This window comes from Cyprinodon variegatus, unplaced genomic scaffold, assembly GCF_000732505.1.
Source record: "Cyprinodon variegatus isolate N-32 unplaced genomic scaffold, C_variegatus-1.0 Scaffold174, whole genome shotgun sequence".
Taxonomy (NCBI): domain Eukaryota; kingdom Metazoa; phylum Chordata; class Actinopteri; order Cyprinodontiformes; family Cyprinodontidae; genus Cyprinodon; species Cyprinodon variegatus.
The window spans coordinates 1,065,395-1,084,606 of record NW_015150627.1 but is presented as its reverse complement, the minus strand read 5'-3'; the positions used below and the strand labels follow the sequence as shown (position 1 = coordinate 1,084,606).

Below are 19,212 nucleotides of genomic sequence, written 5' to 3'. Positions count from 1 at the left end.
CATTACACAGCAGAAGAGGGGTTACACACAGAGACACACACTAACACACAGCGGGCCACAAAATTGTGTGCTTTGATCACAATCAGTTCTGCAGATGCAAGCCCTGCCCCTCTTCTTCCTAAGAATCCCTCCTGAGGTTTCCAGTGTCAAAGCTGTTGGCAAGTTTCATGTTTCTTCATGCCTGTGTTAATTTCTGGCATGCATTTGGTAAACACTCTAAATAACAGTCAGATTTTCCAGGTGTCAACATTCTAATATTATAGTGGGGTTGTAACAACCTTGGATGCTTAGATGTTTAGTTGCAAAGTGTTTTCAACAAGCTGGATGAATAAAAGCTGTAGAAAACTTCATTAAAAATATCCATTGGTTTGGATTCCATGGGAAACCGTGTACTAAAAACAGGTATTGATAAAATAATTAAAAAGCATTAAAAATCCTTAAAATCTATTTAAACCAGAGTTTATGACTGGTAGGAATAAAATAAAACCAAGATTATATCTTGGGTATTTTACTTGGTTTCCTGGTTTTCTGTGTGATTGGGCCTGTTATTATTGATTATTGATATGTCTGGCCAATCACCAGTTGGGGCCAGTAAGGGGAACATTTCGTTATCCTTGGATTTAAAAGCAAATGTAATCCTTAGGTACTGTCCAAGACAAATGGATCCAATTTATAACAGATCTTATAAAGTCCAGCTCTGTCCAGACTTTTTCTAATCGATCCTAGTCTTTTTCACATAATTAGATTGAAATCCAATTGTATACAGTCTAATCCAATCCGGTTCATAAAACAGTACAGTGAAATTCCTGTATTGCCGTTTGGTAAAATGCTATTAAGATAACACACTGAGTCATTATGTTTGCTTGAATCTTTCTCTTGAACATACATGTAGCAAAAGCGGAGGAAAAGATTAATTTCAACAGTTAAAAAAAAAATCTCTAGCAGAAGAAGACTTGGTTCAAATTACCTCCTACTGTGAACAAAGCTGAATGGCTTTGTTAATGATTGAGTCAAGGAAAGAAAGACAGCCAAGCATTGGATCACTGAGATAACTTTTCAAGTGGGAGAAAAAGGGTACTAATATTTAGTTGCAGAGATATTTATATTGATTGGACTATGAGGAATGAAGCACATCTAAACACAGATGAGTCTGGAGTACTTTCTTTGACGAAGAAAAACACCAAATCTACAAAGTTACTTGCATCAGTAGCTCTATTGAAGGCTTCACCTAGATTGCAAACAAATGCAATGGGCCAGGTGTACTTTCTTTAAGTATTGTAGTAGAAAGCACGTTTCTACGTTCTGTGGGGAAATATTAAATTGCATGCAGAGTGCTGGTGCTCCATCCAGAAAACTTAGATGGCTACACATAGAGGTAATGGGTTAAAATAACCTTCCATATCGCAGTTGTTGTTTGTCTTTCTGAAATTATAAGCTTTAATATTTATTTATGACGCCTTCCGTGAAAGTCATGCAGCCAAACACAGGGGGACTGGACCAGATGTAAGGGGTAAAAGAAAAACGTAGGAAAGCAATTTGGCAATTCCTATTGAATTGCCCCTAACTTCTTTTATGGGAGTGCTTTATAAATGTGCTTGTATTGCAGCATTAGTTTCTGTGAAAACTTATATTGGCTCCAGTTGGTCTTTGACACCAAGTATCTCCTTGTCCTGTTTTCCTAGCTGTGAGATGAGCTAATAACCCCCCTCCGTTTCCACATACCATGGTGTGCTTATATCTCATGTCCCCCCTGGCCCTAACACAAACCCCCCTCCCTCTAAGTTTACTACACTGATACTGGCTGCCTAGGCCCACATGTCGCTCTCTGACCTACTGTCCTCCTGCTGCCCCCTGGCTATGCCTCCCCGTGCCCTGCTGCCCGCTGTCTGCCCCCGCTGGCGTTCCTCCTGTCCCTCGTCCCAGGGGAACAGACGGAGCTTCTGATTATCTTTGTGTGGCAGCCTCTGTTTTGTGCTCTGATTAAAGGAGCAGCATGTGGTCTGTGTGCGAGCGGCCTGTGCAGACGCCGCCGTTGGCCAATGCTAACGTTATGTGCTTAATCATTTATGTCTGGAAGATGGGCACATAGGCCTGGGGAAGGAGGGGTGGGAGTGGATGTAGGTGGTGTTGGGGTATTTATCAGCGGCACAGATGCACTCAGGCGCACATGTTGCCAAGATAGCATTCCCAGTGCTCAGGATAACATGACAAGGGCATACTCCAGGCTATGTCTCCACAGACTGTACATATTATCTTTATAAAACGGGCAGCTTGGGGGTTGACTTCCCTCTTAGTTTGTGTTAGTAGATGAAAACCAGCATATTCACAGCTTCAAAAAATTAAATCTAGCCAGACAACGTCTGAAAGTCTGAAGGATATTTCTTTGCTATTGAGTGCAGAAAGTGTTAAGTTAAATTAAAGGAAATCTTTTACTACATAATTATTTTAAAATTGAAAAGAAAGTTGCTATTCAGGTTTGAAGGATTTATGTTTTTTATTAGTCAGAAAAGATTTTGCTACCATAAAAACTGCGTATGGTCAGTTAGGATGACCAATTTTCAACCTTTATTTTACGATTATTACTTGTAAATTGGAAAAAGCCATATGGTGATGTCATGACATTTTAGGCTTTTTGTAACTTAAAACCTTACAGTTAAATTGATGGTATCTATGAATTTATTTTTGGATAAGACCTTTAAAAAAAATCAGGAAAAGCAGATGCGTCACCCTTGAGTACAATTTCCAAAAACTTGAAGGTGCCTCTTTATTCTGTGAATAATTATTTAGCTGCACATTTCACATGGATCCAGATCCTGCTAGAGGTTTTTCCCTTTAAAGGGATGGGGGGCTATCCACTGTTGTCAACTGCATGCTTCAAAAAGTTATTGCTCAATGTCAGCAACTCTTTGCCATCAGCTTTTTAATGTCACCTTTTGCTGATTCAGTTGGAGGGATTGATGAAACTTCAGTGATTTAATGCAATTCTTAGATGGACAACTTTTCTTGTTTTTTACCAATTGGCATAATAGATAAAATGTGACTCTATTGTTTTAAACTAGGGTGAAAATGAATTAGAAAAATGTTTTTGGTACCACAGTAATAAATATTTTAGTTTGACAGTGACAAAACAAAATAACAGAGGAAAGCTTAGAGGTAAACACAGGACTAAGTGATATGAATAAAAAGGGTATAGTGTCTATGTACTTTGATTTAAATAATTGGAGTTCATTTGATTATATAGTTCTATATGTTAGGTTTGTAGACTCAATTTTTGGTATATTTTTGCTGTCTTAATAAATTTAGTTGAACTGATAAGAAATATTTAGCTATAAAGATTATGGCTACATCTGTCAGCCAGCCCAAAAATTGTATTTTATTTGTGAAGTATGGTATTGGCAGTATGATGTTGTGTGGCTATTTTACTAAAGGAGGCAGAGGTACGCAGGGAAATTAGAAGACATTATTAGAAGATTATTATGTACAAAAAGAAAGCATTATGTCAAGAAATTAGCTAGAAAGTTAAAGTATGCATTTTTTTGGGCAGAGATAGAAGGGTGTGTGCTCCAAAATGGACTACCACCTGACTTGGTTACACCTGTTTTTTTTTTTTCTTATTTCAGCAAATCATTCACAGGATCTTGTTTATATCCTACTTATAAAGTTTAAAGGTCAATTAAACCAAACACTAAATTCCTGAATTTCCAAAAGGACTAGAAAAAAATTCCCCCCAAATGATTATTGTTTTGCATAGAAATATTTCAGCTTATACAAACATAAAAAAAATTAACACTTTTATTAGTAAAAGGGCTGTTCTTTTGTACTGTATATGTACATATAAATATACGTGCATATTTTCACACCTAATAATAAGCTAATTATTCACTTTTCTGCGTCCCATTAGATTCTTTATACTCTCACCAGGTAAACAAAAAAAATTCAGGAAACCTTGCGGTCCTATATCTCCTTCCTTCTCCTCGCTGCCACATAGCTTGTCCCTCCAACACACAGTCTTTCACACACACCCCTCTCTCACACAGAGGCAGCCAATAAGAGAGCCCCAGTTCCCCATTGCTTGCCACTCAATGCCTTGTTGCCAGGGCCAACAGGAAAGCATGAGACCCTCTTTGCCTAAGCATTTGAAACTTGGTGTTGACTTTTTTTTTCTGTGAAAGAAAGAAAAAGACTTCATTTATAAAGTTGTGTCTTCTAAGTATGGTGCAGTGGACAGAATGTTCAGCCTGTCTTGGTGGTCTTTCTCTCTGAACGGAGCTCTGAAAATCTCTTCAGAGAGGTCTAGAGCTAACCAACATCAACTTGATATATTTGCACATTTTTATATTTGTTTTTATGAGATTAAAGTTGTTATAATTGAATGTTTTCTTGTTTTTTTTTTCCTTTTTAGGTCCACAATGACAAGAAGGACCTTCCTTTGGGTTCTGCTCACTCTGGTCCTTCCCTGCTCCAGCGAGGAGGGTAAGAATTTAGTTTAAAAGCAAAGCAGCACTAAAAAAGACCTTGAGCTCAACAGCAAAAGGTTTTTTTTTTTCTTTTTTTTCCCTCCCAAAACACAAAAAAGATAGGATCCATTTGAAATTAGTGGTTGTGGCACCACTGAATGCCGAGTTATACTGCACTGTCACCAGAGTACATCCAGCCTTTTCTCTGTCGCTTTTCTTTCTCCTGCTGCATACACCAAAAAATCACACATTTTTCTTCCCCTCTTCTCACCACCCTTTTCTTAGTCTGTCTCCCTTTCATCTGCTGTCTAGCACTGTTATTTTAAACAGCTGCAGTGGATTGCCATGGAAAGTGCTTTTCAGAGTGGCTAACCACTCTTTTTGCCCATGTTTACAGTACATTCCGATTAACCAAACGTGGAAGAAGAATAAGCAAAAAAACATTTATCCTGAAGAAAGAAAACAGGAGGCATATTTCTCTCTCTCTTTTTTTTTTAATAAAGTTGAAATCTGATGTCTAGTGTAAATGTTTTCTTTTCCAGGTGTAGACGGCGTGAGAGCTGAATGTTTATGCGAAGGACCCTCCTGCAGCAGTGGGGAACGATGTTTTGGCCAGCAGTGCTTTGCTTCTCTCTCTCTACTGAATGGAACGACAGTCTTTGAAAGGGGCTGCATCATTGGGGGGGATGAAGATAGGTCGCTGCTCTGTGGAAAGCCACCAACTCCGGAGCTGGTGGTGGAGTGCTGTCTTGGAGATTTGTGCAATGCGAATGTCTCATTGCAGTTTCCAGGGAAAGGTGAGGCATCTGAATGAAGATTGCCCACAGTGTGGGAAAATAAGCAGCCATTCAGTCTCTGCTTTGGAAATGTTTATTTTACCATCACACTTTCCAACCTGTGGCTCTATTTGATTTATTATTTTCCCTAGGCTATAACCTAATTAGAAAGTTTGGGATACAGATTCTTTAGAGGTAATATGAAGGTGTGTTTGCTGATCAAGCTTCAGAGAAAAAACAAATAATCTATCTGTGATTAGCGGTCGCTTGTATTCAGTTTATTCCCATTTAGCACTCTTAGAAGCTGGAATTTTGTCAAGGCACTCATTAAGGGGTTCAAAATCTACAATAAAAATACCCAGTGTTACTAATCCTATTGTAATTTATTAGTTACATGATAATAAATACATCTACTTGTTCCATTTTCAATCCATTGATACTGCAAATAAAGCCTTTAATGTCAGGTTAATTTTTCCCAAGTCTATTAAATCCCACAATAAGCAGCTAGTCTCTGCTGCTTGTACGACCATGTTTTGTCTATAGGACTTTGTCTTCTGAAACATTTCACAATTTTGGACGATACAAAAAGAACGATCTTTGAACATTTGCATTGTACACAATTTATGTACATCATCTAGAGTCAAGGTCATTTGGGCTCTCCACCAAATATAAACAACAGGTTTTCTTTTTTTTTTTCATTTTAAACCACCATAAAATATTAATTTACGTAAAATATTTTCTCTCCCCTCCACATTCCATTTCATTTTGAATTGGGGTGAATTCTGCACATAAATGACTTGTGCAGTCTGTTGTCTTAAAAAGAAATTCTTTGCACTTGTCCAACTTAAAACTTCCTTTAAAGCTTGCTGCAAAGGAAACTGTACTACTTCTGAACCAGCCATTTTTTATGAATTGGAATACAAGCCTTATCATTTCTTTTCACCCCTCATAAGTGAATCTACTTCTATTTTAAACAAAACACACTCTAAAACAATAAAAAGCTGGTTAATTTGATTTTGCTGTTTTTAACTGGGTATTGCATTCTGCAGTTTTCAGAAGTTTGTGTCGCCAGATTTCAGCAAAAGTCCTTTGAATTTTAGTTTTTTTACTTAAGAAGCTGAGTGTGGTGAGGAAACACAGGCATGAACATGTGGTTCTAAAAAAGATTATTCCAGAACCTAGAGATAAAATACATATTCGTTACATTGCAGCTTTGGATGAGTTTTGCCTCTCCTGAAAGTCAGGTGCTTGTTTTTTTAATTTTTTATTTTGAAGAGTTACCTAAAGCAATTGATAACTGGTTCCCCTAAGAAACAGGAAGGCTTGGATTACTTTTAAGAAATTAATCATAATTGTATACTTTATTTTGTGGACATTTTTAATCTGGGTTCCTAAGAATTTGTCTTTTTTTTATTAACAAACTACTCTCACAATAAATGTATTTTTGAAATTCTGACACATTAAAAAGTATTTTTTTTTCAGAATATTTATGTAATAAGAAAAGGTTTTGGATTACAAATGAGGGAAACATGTTAGTGGCATCTGTAGCAACTGGGCAGTAAGGGGATGCTTTTCCTCCTACATGTTTTCTGATGTGAGTGAATGCCATTTAATTTAATGGGTTGGTAATGGTATTGCTCTAATGGGCTTTTCTCCTATCTCTTCCTCTTATCAGATGTCGAGCTGTCTGCCGGCAGACCAGTCCTCAGAGACCAGGAGTGTGTGTGTGAGGGAGGCTCGTGTGAGCCCGGCCGGCGTTGTGCTGGCCAGCAGTGTTTCTCCTCTCTGAATGTGACAGACGGGGCCACCGTCCAGCTAAAGGGCTGCCTGAGGGACGACGAGGAGGGCAGAGCCACCTGTGCCACGCCACCTTCTTCGGTCTATGTCGTTAGGTGCTGCCAGGGCCATCTGTGTAACATGAACGTCACGGTGCAAGTCCAGGGAAAAGGTGACTTCTGCACGTCGAACAACATTACATCACTGACCTTGTGTCACTTTACATGCAGAAGATTTGCTTTGGTAGTTAATTGTTACTGACAACAACAACAAAAAAACAAACACTCAAATGATGTGTAGATTTTTTTAATGTTGCCTTTTCTCTTATATCTTTTTCAGAAAAGGAAAAGAAGCGTCCGACAGACGAGGAGCATGAGTGTGTGTGCGAGGGCAGCTCCTGCGTGTCAGGGTCCCGCTGCAGGGGCAGCCTCTGTTTTTCATCTCTGACGGTCAACAACGGCATGCTTGTGTACCAGAAAGGCTGCTTCAAGGTGTATGAACAGAGCACGATGACCTGCAAGACGCCGCCGTCCAGTGAGCAGAGAGTCGAGTGTTGCTACGGGCATCTGTGTAACATGAACATCACTGTGGAGCTTCCTGTCAAAGGTACGACACCGACTCATTTGTTTCCTCCACTATTTTACTTTACTCATCTGAAATCTTGGATTTTTTTAGTGATGTACCTTCAATCACAATAAACACACAGAAACCATATTTAGGGAAGGGGTGGGCTAGGGGTTAGCGCATAGAGCTTGGAATCCTGAGGTTGTGTCAGCCGTAGATTCTTTGTCAAACAGTTTGTTTTTTGTTTCAACAAGTTCACAGAAAAGTATTATTTTTTTATATGTATTAAGTGGAACAGTTGTGTGTAAATGCATTTTTACTAGTGTTTTTTTTTTTTTTTTATGTACTTGTTGTAAGGCCTTGATAAAGTTTTCATACCCCTGGGACTCAAGAAATACCTAATAGTTTTTTGCAACAAATATCCACAAGTTAATGCTCTAAGTAGAATGAGTGACGTGGAACAAAGTATAAATGTCAATCAGTTTGTGATTGACAAATAAACCTGTAAAGTTAAGCTGCAATTTTTGTTCAGACACTTAGTCTTAAAGTATTTATAGATCCATTTCTGCTGCTGTTGTTCAGAGTACGTCTCTACCAACTGTGAACGTCCAGAGACTAAAATTGATGCCAATTTTTAACTGCAAAACCGCTCAAACTCAAAAGATTTAGGACTGGACTCTATACAGGCCGTCCTAACCCGGATGTATTTTAAACCAAACAGTTTTATTTATTTTATCTTTGGCCTAAGTTTGTGCCTCTGTCCTGCTGAAGATAGAGTCTCCAGCTCAGAATGAAATCTTCTGCTGCCTTAAACATGTCACCCCACTGACATGTCTTGTATTAAGCGACATCTAACCTGGCCAGATAAACTATCCTGATGAAAGCACGATGTTACCACCACCATGTGACGAGTAAAAATATTTACATTAGACTTAATCAAATCACTGTCTTTTGTGATGTTTTCAATATTCCTTCAAATAATTCAGAGAATTTCTTGTTGCCTCTTATGTCGTGGTTGCTGGAAATATGAATGATAATAGTAAATGGATTTTATTTTTTTTTTCTGCTAACTGCGAGCTCCTTCAGTAAAATCTTGGCTGAAGCCAAAGCAGCTAGACAGACAGAGGTGCTAGTTATGTGTATGAAGGAGTTCATTATGCCAGTTGGGTAAAGGGTGTGCAATATTTGTCCTGCAGGGAGACTGGAGCTGTCTTCTCCTGAGAACGGTGTTAAAATCCTCACGCCAGTTGCTTGATTAGATCCAGACTCTCCTGCACAGATGACTGCATTATTATTAAAATTAGATGTACTCAATTAACAGACTATCTCCTCTGGATTTTGCTGGAAATCTCTTTCTTTTTTCTGCACACAAAAGTCAAATTCAGTTATTTAATCTTTTCTCCTTGCAGTCGACGATCTGTCCAGCTACAATGTCACCACGCTGACTATGGCCATTGTGGCGCCCATCATCGTCCTCATCATCCTTTCCACAGTGGCCATCCTCATATTTAGGCGCGTCCATCGCAACCAAATGGAGAGGCTGACGTCACGAGACGCTGAATATGGAACAATTGACGGACTTATAGCGTCAAATGTTGGGGAAAGCACGCTGGCGGTACGTAATGCAAGTGGTTATTGAGAGAACCGATGGCAGAGGTTTTTAAAGGAACTAGATTTATAGGAATTAAGTAGGTGATTGTTAATAGGTACCTTGTTAACCTGGTCAGAGTTTGGTCCCAGTTGATAGTATATTGAGCTAATCAATCATTTGAATCACAAGCATTCTTTCATTTTTTGGGGTAGAATCACGATGGCAAAAGACTGGCACAGAGTAAAATATTAGATTTAAAGTTTCATACTTGCAAACTGTAGATGGAAACATAACTAGTCTGTTGGATGGACTTTAAATACATTGTAATGGTCAAAATGTTTGACAATGGTGACAAACTGGGCTTATTCCCAGCTGCCTGAGTTTATTTTATAATTTTGAGGAAACATATTTAGTTTTTTTTTTTTTCTTGGAAGTACATTTTTAGATATGTAGGTATTGTTAATTTGAATGCAGCACAAGCAAAACACGCATTCATGTATTTGTTATACTAATCGGTGAAATTAGGCGCAATTGATGTTCTTCCAATCAAAGTATTTGTATGTGTAAAATATGCATCAGTAGGCAGCAGTGGTAAAAATATGTGCTGGTTTGAGTCAAATCATCTACAGCCGCTAAATTGTAATCAATGGTCGTGGCAATATTTGGCTTATTAGACACCAACTTTAAAAGCTTTTACTCTGACTTTGATCTTATCAAACCTTTGTTTTGTTTGTTTGCAAAATTATTGATTTTATTCAGGTTTTATGTAATAAGCTCTTTATGTTTGGTGGAGCATATCAGGTAGTGTGTTATTAATTAGATACAGCTAAAGCCAGTCATTCAAGTAAGATAACCTGTGATCCATTGGATCACTGTTATGAAGGAAAACGGGGCTTCATCTTTTCTTGGGAATGTTTTGTGCAACTTGAACTGAGAATTTTGTCAGTTCAAGAGGGAGGAATGGCTGCAGGTGACTGAAAAGACAAGAATATAAGTAAAAAAAACCAGGAAACTGGTTAAGGAAAACCTCCTCAGGCCCTCTATACAGAGTTAAACAACAAACAACTAATATATGGCCTTTCTGGGGGCATGGTCCAGTTTCAGAAAAACCTTTGATAATGCCTCAGTCTGCGATACTGCCTGCATACTGATTGTAATGAAGCTTTTCTTAATGGGTCCAACTCTAACTTTGTATCTAAAGTGCAGGTTCACTGTTTCAGGTATAGATAATAGATGTTTTCCAAGTCTGATCATGGATAAAAATTACTGTTTTCTTAGTTCATTTCTCTTCCGATATGGAAGCAGTTTCTCCTTTCTTAACTTTGATATGTAAGCTACATAAACAAACATTATTCAGCTCTTTTTATTTGAGGGTAGAATAGCTTGTTAATTATGTGTTCTATAAACTGGAGATGAGGAGGTAATTCTTGGATTAGGGGGGACTTTTGCCTACTGTTTGCACACACTGTTGACATAATAGTGCATAATAGGTACCTGATGCCTGATAAATGGCTGTTTGGGGAACATGGCCTGAAAGTTTCCTATAACTTGTATTTTGAACATGAAACCATATTTATTTTCAATCCGACCACCAAGTTTATGGTAGCAAGACTTGTTGTCCTCAGATGTAGAGTAGTTCCAATTTCTTAGGTTTTGTGATTCTTTAGAGGTAATGTTTAGGTCTTAACCCAAGCATAATGGCTGTGAGGCCAACACGTCTCCAAACATGTTTCAACAGTGACGGCCATGACTGAAAGCCCTGTACTTTGCAGATCTTAATCTCAAAAATGTTTTTCTACACAGAAAAAAAAACAGGAACAAAACAAAACACAGTTCTGCTAGAATATTTGTGTGACTGCAGTACACCGGGGAACGGTGGGGTTGTTTTGCACCGTCTGCCATTTTTTCGCTGCCGTCTCCTGGAGGAATGTTTTTGCTATTTATTTTCTCTCTACTCAGCTGTGGATTGTACATCTCCCACAGTGTGGTTTGTGTTTGAAGGCTGCTAAACTGATCCAGAGTTTAGGTGGAGCCCTGTGGTTGGCCTTTCGTCTGGAAAAAACCGACTCTGCGGCGCATTGGCTTGCTAGTACACTGCAATCGAGATGAGCAGGAAAGACTCAGTTTAGTCTGAGCCAAACTGACTAAACCTCATTAAAACCTTTCATGATTAACTGTTATTTTTCAGTCATAGTTTCAGTTGTAAATTTTTTTAAGTGTATCAGACTCCTAAGACACCCCTGCTTTATAAAAAAAACCCAGTTTTTTACCCCTTGTAGTTTTTTAACAGTTTGTCAGGTTTCAGACGACACCCATCACTGTATTTTACTGGCGTTTTATGGTATAGAACAGCACAAACTAGTGGAAGTGGATGTTTGTTAGAACACTGGTACCAAACACTGTAGAGAAAAAAGATCTGATTGTTTTTTGTCAATGATCAAAGCATTAAGTTAGAGTTATCAAACTATATCCTTCTATAGACTATGGCACCCCGGCAAGTCTATCATCCCTCTTTACTGAGAGGGCGGGCAATGAGAGCATTGGAGTGGTGTTAACAAAGCCATCCATGGCATCTCTGGAGGCATTGGAGAGCTCCGCAGAGACGCACCCTAAAAGACTTAATCAAAGATGGTTCTACAAAGTATTGTCTCAGGAGGCTGAAATCAAATGGAGACCACACTAAAGGCATTCATTTTTGGAAAAATCATGTATGGCTTTTCCTTCCACTTAACAGCTAAGTGCTACTGGGCGTTGATTAACCACATGGCATGCAAATAAAACAGACTGAAGTAGGAAGTACCGTGACAAAATATAAAAAAAATCCAGCCCTTCTGCAAAGCACTGTATTTTCTTTCAGTTCACTTGGCGGTGAAAGGCTTAAATATTCATACTGCTTCAGCAGTATGAATAAAAAGCTTGGCGGTGCAATAAGAGAGAGAGAGATTATCAGGAACTAAGGGAAAATAAATGTCTGTGAAACCCATGGCATTGTCCTGCTGCAGCTTGCTGGCAAACCTTTCTCTCTGGCTTTAACAATATCGTACCGCACTCATTACATTCTGCTGCCTAATGGCTTGGCCCTAATACAACCTTCCGAAAAAAAACAAAAAAAGAAAACATTTTTACAATTTCAACTTTCTGCAATGCTCTGAAGATTTAGCCATCATTTTCTTTTTAGTCTCAGCCCCATTCCTGTGTTGTGATTCCAAATGATGCATCTTTTTATCTGAGCCATTACTTTTCTGTGTTTTCAATCCCCCCCTCCTCAAAGTCATTTATTTCTACTCAGCGGCTGTACGCTCCATAGCTGCACACTACCCCCTTGTGCTAGCTTTTGGAAACTGCGTACAGTTCTGATGAGATAAAAATAAAAGGCTTAGCAGCATTGCGTCTGTTTTGGAGTCTGGCTCTTGGATTAGATAAAATCTCCAGCGCCCACACCAGTCGCTAGGGAGGTGGCGCCTCCTCTGTTGTTTACTCAGTAGGGGGCACTCTGCACCTCCAACACACACATCTTACGCCCCCAGTCTCATGTAGGCGCCACATCAAAGACTCCTTGCTTGTGTTAATCCCCATCTGACTCCCAGATGCTCAGTATTTCATCATTTGCAATCCTGAGCCTCAGGAATTTTTTTTAAGGCTGTTTTCATTAAATTGGCCTGCTTTTAAATTATACAGAATCTCAATATAAGGTATATAGTCTCCTAACCATGTATGTCTTTTGGGTTTTCCAGGATCTGCTGGATCATTCCTGCACTTCTGGAAGTGGCTCTGGTCTCCCGTTTCTTGTTCAGAGGACTGTTGCCCGACAGATCACTCTGAATGAGTGCGTGGGTAAGTTACAGTTGATACTCTGCAAACTTATTTTATCCAGATATGGTCGGATCCTGCTGTAACGTACCACCTGTGTTCATTTTGTCTTTATTCATGTTTAGACAAGAAGGAATCACCCATGCATTTGTTAGATAAAAAGTTTCTCATCTCCCGATGTTCCTCCAAACTGTTTGTTTTGACTTTGGTAGATTAATGGGGATTTTTCATATCTTGGAGTCAACAAGGATCAAAAAGGTGAAGTTGGTTTAGAAACATTTAATATAATCAAAACATATTGTTAAAATCCAGAAAAAGCATCAGAGGGGAAATGTTGTTGGGCAGTGAAATCCCCTGAGGGTTAGAAGTTGCTTCAGATAATTAGTGAGTTAAATGTTAGTGAATGAAATGCAAAAAAGCAAAAGTATTTTTTAAATCCTTGAATGGACCATATAGAGAGAAACAGACATCCTGTATATTGCAATGACACTCCACAGTAATACATATGTGGCCACTAGAGGGCAGCACAGAACTTGTATTTACAAACTCTTCCATTGTTGGTTAGTATCTTCTTCATGATTTGTTGATACAAATCCATCAAACTATCTGTATTGGAATTCAGGTTTACATTTGAAACCATTGTTCGTGTTTTTAAGAAGATGTTTGTAGAAGTTTGTGCTTCATCTACATCAGTCTTAAAGTACAACTTTGCTTGAAATTGTTTTTTTTTGGGTGTGAATCTGGATCAAACATGCTTTAGCAAAGTGCAGAGATGCTATACCCTTTTTAAACCCCTTTTATCAGACACAAATTCATTTAAATTAGTTGATTTCCTGCCCAAGAACCAACATAGGTTTTTGCTTTCTTATGCAACTCTGTTCCGGATCATCCCAGAAGCCAAGCTTTATTTATTCTGAAACAAGGTTTGATGTTGTTAGTACTCTATCTAAACACTGTCTTCAAACATTTTTTACCCTTTCATCTGTTCATTTAGAAAAAAGTCTATTTTCCTACTTATTGTAACACACCAGTGTTACTGGAAACAAGTCCTCAGCATAATGCTACCACCACTGTGCTTGACAGCAGGCATTATTTGCTCATATTTGAAAATCTTACCAAGACTTAAGTTTTTATTTTTGAAATTATGGCCAAATAAGTCAAACTAGTTTGACTCTGATGCCTGTGATAGTAAAGATTCCCAGAATGATGCTACCACCACCGTGTCTGACAGTGTTACTTTTAAAAACATTATTCTTGTCACTGTACCATAACCTTCTTAACAGATGAAAAAGTGTGTTGTTTCTGATTACCTTGCTATGGACATTTATTCAAAAATAATGATTAATGCAGGTAAATGCATTTAACTCTTCTCTGCCAGTAGTGTTTTAACCTAAGATGCTGAATAGAACTAAATCTTTCTTTTACCTATAAATTTAAAAAAATGTTGTTGTTTTTTTATTGGTATATGAATTACTTAAAAGAAACGATTTAACATTATAAATCTGTTTTATTAGTAAAAGCTTAGTATGCATACATATTGAAATTCATCAACAAATCCTTCACTTTTTATCTTCTTGTATGTCCTTGTTTTGAATTGTTCCTGTCTTGTTGCTCAGGTAAAGGCCGCTATGGTGAAGTGTGGAGGGGTCAGTGGCAGGGGGAGAGCGTTGCTGTGAAAATCTTCTCCTCCAGAGATGAGAAGTCCTGGTTTAGAGAGACTGAGATCTACAACACTGTGCTACTGAGGCATGACAACATCCTGGGTGTGTAACATGTTTGTCACAAATAGAAAATATAAGGCTTTCCAAAAGGCAGAAAAGAAAATGGAAAAAATGAAAGTTTTATTCCCCAAATTTCTTTTGGCCGTTCAATCTTTTCAAATGCATAGCTTTATGTTAGATTTCTCTATATTATGCAGCTTACTGCCTAGACTTTAAAATTCATTCCATGCTTGTTTGATAAGACTTGTGCATCATGCTACATGAATAGTTTTGTTTCCTGCCATTTATTATGTTTACTTGATTGTTGATTTATTGGTTAACATGATTTACATGCTTATAGTAGAGATTATCCTTATCAGATAAGCAATTTTCAACCCTTGCTTTAAGATTTAATGCACACATTTAAACCTGTATGCTCTTTTAGCAGAAATAATGCGAGTTTTTAACAACATCCTAGATGTTAATTAAATTTCTGCTTTTTGCATTGATATTAGAATTGATGCAATATCATTGCATATTCAAATCCTGCATGTTTCATCATGAAAAGTAGTTTACTCTGTAAGCTCCTACTAACTTCTTATCAGCACGAGTTACCTTTCTCAGAAAGGACACCCACTGCAAAAGCATGGCAGTTTTTGTCTGGTGCATTCACTGGTTGTGAAAGTATTAGACTTTTCAGTTGCTAATCAATTTTCTTTGTGCAGCTCTAATTTAAAATCTGACCCCCAGAAAACCATCTGCAGGGAATCTCTACTTTAGAATAGAAATAAAAAAACTTGTGGCGAAGATTTTTTTAAATTAAATGTATCAAGAAACAATGTTTAGGGAGGTAAAATCTTATATTCAAAATATTCAGATGAATTTAGTAAAACATTCACAGTTCACTGGTGTCATTTTATATCAATAAAAGTGTCAAAAGTTTTAAGACATATTACAAAGTTGAACCTTTGTGGTGAATTTCTGGCTTCATATTAACAGAAACCTAACATTTTCTTGGAATGCAGTTTTTTATGTGACAAGTTCTCTTCTCTGCCATTGGTGTTTATGCTGTAGTGTTTATTGGTCACATACAAGCAGCTGTTTGTGGCTGTATGAAACTTTCAGCAACTTTAATGTGTTTCTCAACTTAGGCTTCATCGCCTCAGACATGACTTCCAGGAACTCCAGCACTCAGCTGTGGCTCATCACTCACTTCCACGAAATGGGTTCCTTGTACGACTATCTTCAGCTCAGCACCCTGGATGCGTCCAGCTCCCTCCGCATGGCGCTCTCAATAGCCAGTGGCTTGGCACACTTACACGTTGAGATCTTCGGCACGCAGGGCAAGCCTGCTATTGCCCACCGAGACCTCAAGAGCAAAAATATATTGGTGAAAAAGAATGGACAGTGCTGCATTGCTGACTTAGGTAAAAATTGTTTTTTGTGGGTTCCTGCACTAAAATTTATTTTTCAATTATAGCAGCTTTGAAGAGTTTGGAACGTGAAGAGATCTTTGTGGGACTTGAAGGGTATAAATGTTACTTCTAAAATAATATGACTGTATTTAAAGGGTTGTGCATCATGCCTACTTTGCTTAATGAAGCAGTTATTTGTATCTGAGGACCTGCTAGGATGAACATTAACCAAATTATCCCTCCATTTCCCCCTGTCTGCTAAGCCATATTTGTTGTTGTCTTAGAAAAACAATCATTGCTAAATGTATCAGATGACTCTTAACCAAAAAGAGCGTGGAGCACTTGATCCAATGCACCAATGTTCCATTTCACAGATGCTTGAATAACATCTAATTTACCTGAAGGGCTGGATTAGATGTAATGAATTTGGCTGCTGTTGACGTATTGTGCTGTGCAGACAAACATGGTTGCGGTTGTTTGTCTAATCAGCGTTTTGTTGTTTTGAAGTACATCCAGTGTGCTGGTACAGGGCTCTTTGCTCTAAATTGGTCGTGTTTTATCGTTTAATTCAGCTGAATGAGTCCAGTGTGGTGTCTTTGATAAAGTGGTTTAAACGGAAGGCCTCCCACTGACAATGCACCATGTTGTTGCCATAGAAACATGTCTGACGTTTTATTTTAGTTTCTGTCTAGAGACTTTGATAGAAAAATGGTGTTAAAAACTTGAAGTTTTTTGGTTTTCATGGCAGGTCTGGCAGTCATGCATTTTCAAGACACTAATGAACTGGATGTGGGGAACAACCCTAAAGTTGGTACCAAGCGCTACATGGCCCCTGAGGTGCTGGACGACTCCATCCAGATGGACTGCTTCGAGTCCTTCAAGAGGGTGGACATTTGGGCGCTGGGCCTCGTCCTGTGGGAGGTCGCTAGGAGGACAGTAAGCAATGGTCAGTATGTTCTTCATCAATGACTCTATTATGTATCTGAAAAAGTAGCATTGCATGTTAACTAGTGTGTTATTATCCCTTTATTGTCCCATAATAGGGAAATTGTGGTGTTACAGCAGCAAAAGGTTATAACAGAACTGGTCACTCAATGTAGACCGTAGAAAGTGTTTAAATACTGTATAACAGAATAAGTTACAAAGTTAAGAAAAAAAAGTACTGTACTGTGTTTTTACAATAAATATAATTTGTATCTGGAGAGTAAATAATCAATAATCAGCTATGGAAATTTTTACAGTGGTGGATATGTGGAAAAATAGCAGCAACAATCAGATGTGCAGAATGACAGCAGCATGTTATTTAACTGACTAAAGTAGAAACGGCAAAAATCAGCATGAATGTAACAACTTTTTCATCATCCATCCATTCGACCAACTGTTGGATGGTTAATCATCCATACTTGCATTCAACCCTCCATCTACTCCGCCTTGCCCCCCCCTGGTCTATACCACCCATAAGGACGTTCATCTGCCCAGTAATTCGTCCGTAAATCCGTCTGTTGGTCGTCTCTGTCCATCCATCCATCCATCTGTTCAATGTCTTATTGCTCATTTATCTATCTATCTATCCACCCTCTTTCTCCATTGACAGATCTGTTCTAGATTTAAAAATGGACTATAAAGCACTGCGAACTCTACACTTATGCTTCTAATAGTATCACATGATTAATTTATGCCCAAAAAAACACTAGAAACTCCAGCAAACCCACAATGAGTCTCTTTTTTTTGGCTTGCATTCTCTCCTCCATGTAGGCATCGTTGAAGACTATAAGCCACCGTTTCATGACGTGGTTCCCAGTGATCCCAGCTTCGAGGACATGAAGAAGGTGGTGTGTGTGGATCAGCAGAGGCCCAATATCCCAAACAGATGGTTCTCAGACCCGGTGAGTAATGTTCAAACTGGTTTTCTCATACACATAGTGAGACTGCGATTTTAATAATTACACTGATTGATTTGTTTCACCTTATTTTTCAGACTTTAAGCTCCTTGGCTAAACTCATGAAGGAGTGCTGGTACCAGAACCCGTCTGCCAGATTAACATCACTTCGCATCAAAAAGACTCTGACCAAGATTGACAACTCTTTGGATAAAATCAAAACAGACATATGAGCCTTTGCTTGAGAAGAAGAGGCCTTTGAAAACATCCAGAGGATGGGAAATCTTATAGAAAGTCTCAGAAGATAAAAGACTTGATGTGTTTAGTGCCCTTATAGCGGCACAGACCTATATTTATTATAAAACACCAGGAAGGACACGTTTTGGCATCCAAAGATGGCTTGATGGGCATTTCCGAGACTGCCCATGTAGTCTTGGAAAAAGGAAACCATCAATTCAATGTATGGCATAGGAGCTGGACTGTTGGAAACCTTCTTCAAGGAGGAAGCTGTTACCCGGGCATTTGAATAGTTTGTTTTTTTAGAAACGCAGATTTTGCTTTACACATTTTCCAGTTTAAAAGACGTTTTAAAAGACGTCCGAACATGATCTCATCTTATTCTTTTTAATTGTGCTTCATTCATTTGCATTATGGTACGCTCATGTAGGAAAAAATATAAACAACCAAGGTTTAAGGTACGTCTGTGACAGCAACTGCAGCAAGAGGCATCATGTTGTACTAATGCGCTAATGTGTACTATGCTGTAAAAACAAGTTTCACCTGAAATGTAATGAGGTGTACGGCTGCGCTTGGTGCACTTATCCTTTGGCAGATGGATGTCATTCAACTAGAGATACTTTGTCTCAACCATTTTGTGTATTACATAAAATTTACATTTTGTTTTCAGCTTTAGAGTTAAAATCAGATATCTGCCACTTATTGCTGTTTTTTTTCCAAAGGCCTGTCAGTAACGATGTAAAGCCTGTATACTGTCTTAACGCGTGCATTGTTGTCCTAATGCGTGCATCGTCAAGTAAGTGAAGTCAGATTTAAGCCTTTTTTTTTATTATTTCTTTAAAATTTTATATCAACTAGTGATTTCTATTAATTAAATAGAAAACAATATGTATGTATCCGTCTCATTTGTCTTTATGGACTTTCTCAAAAAAAAATAACAGCCATAAAAGTGGTTTGTTTGTTTTTTGAGTAGAGCTATTTGCTTGTCCTTCGTTTATTTATATAT

At 38.2% G+C, this 19,212-nt stretch overlaps 1 protein-coding gene across 2 annotated transcripts in view; it reads left to right on the top strand.

The window, feature by feature from the left end:
* The window catches only part of acvr1 (activin A receptor type I), a 33,582-nt gene extending 14,489 nt beyond the window's left edge, over positions 1-19,093 (top strand). The window contains exons 3-13 of one of the 2 annotated variants that reach the window (XM_015378550.1): positions 4,403-4,473; positions 5,000-5,254; positions 6,909-7,181; positions 7,349-7,615; positions 8,983-9,188; positions 12,899-12,998; positions 14,591-14,737; positions 15,826-16,101; positions 16,838-17,035; positions 17,845-17,975; positions 18,068-19,093. In XM_015378550.1, coding sequence (XP_015234036.1) covers positions 4,403-4,473; positions 5,000-5,254; positions 6,909-7,181; positions 7,349-7,615; positions 8,983-9,188; positions 12,899-12,998; positions 14,591-14,737; positions 15,826-16,101; positions 16,838-17,035; positions 17,845-17,975; positions 18,068-18,202 — 2,059 coding nt within the window. In that variant the 3' untranslated portion in view covers positions 18,203-19,093. The remainder of the gene's footprint in view (positions 1-4,402; positions 4,474-4,999; positions 5,255-6,908; positions 7,182-7,348; positions 7,616-8,982; positions 9,189-12,898; positions 12,999-14,590; positions 14,738-15,825; positions 16,102-16,837; positions 17,036-17,844; positions 17,976-18,067) is intronic. The other variant, XM_015378551.1, reaches the window with a different exon arrangement.
* The last annotated feature ends 119 nt before the right edge of the window (positions 19,094-19,212 follow it).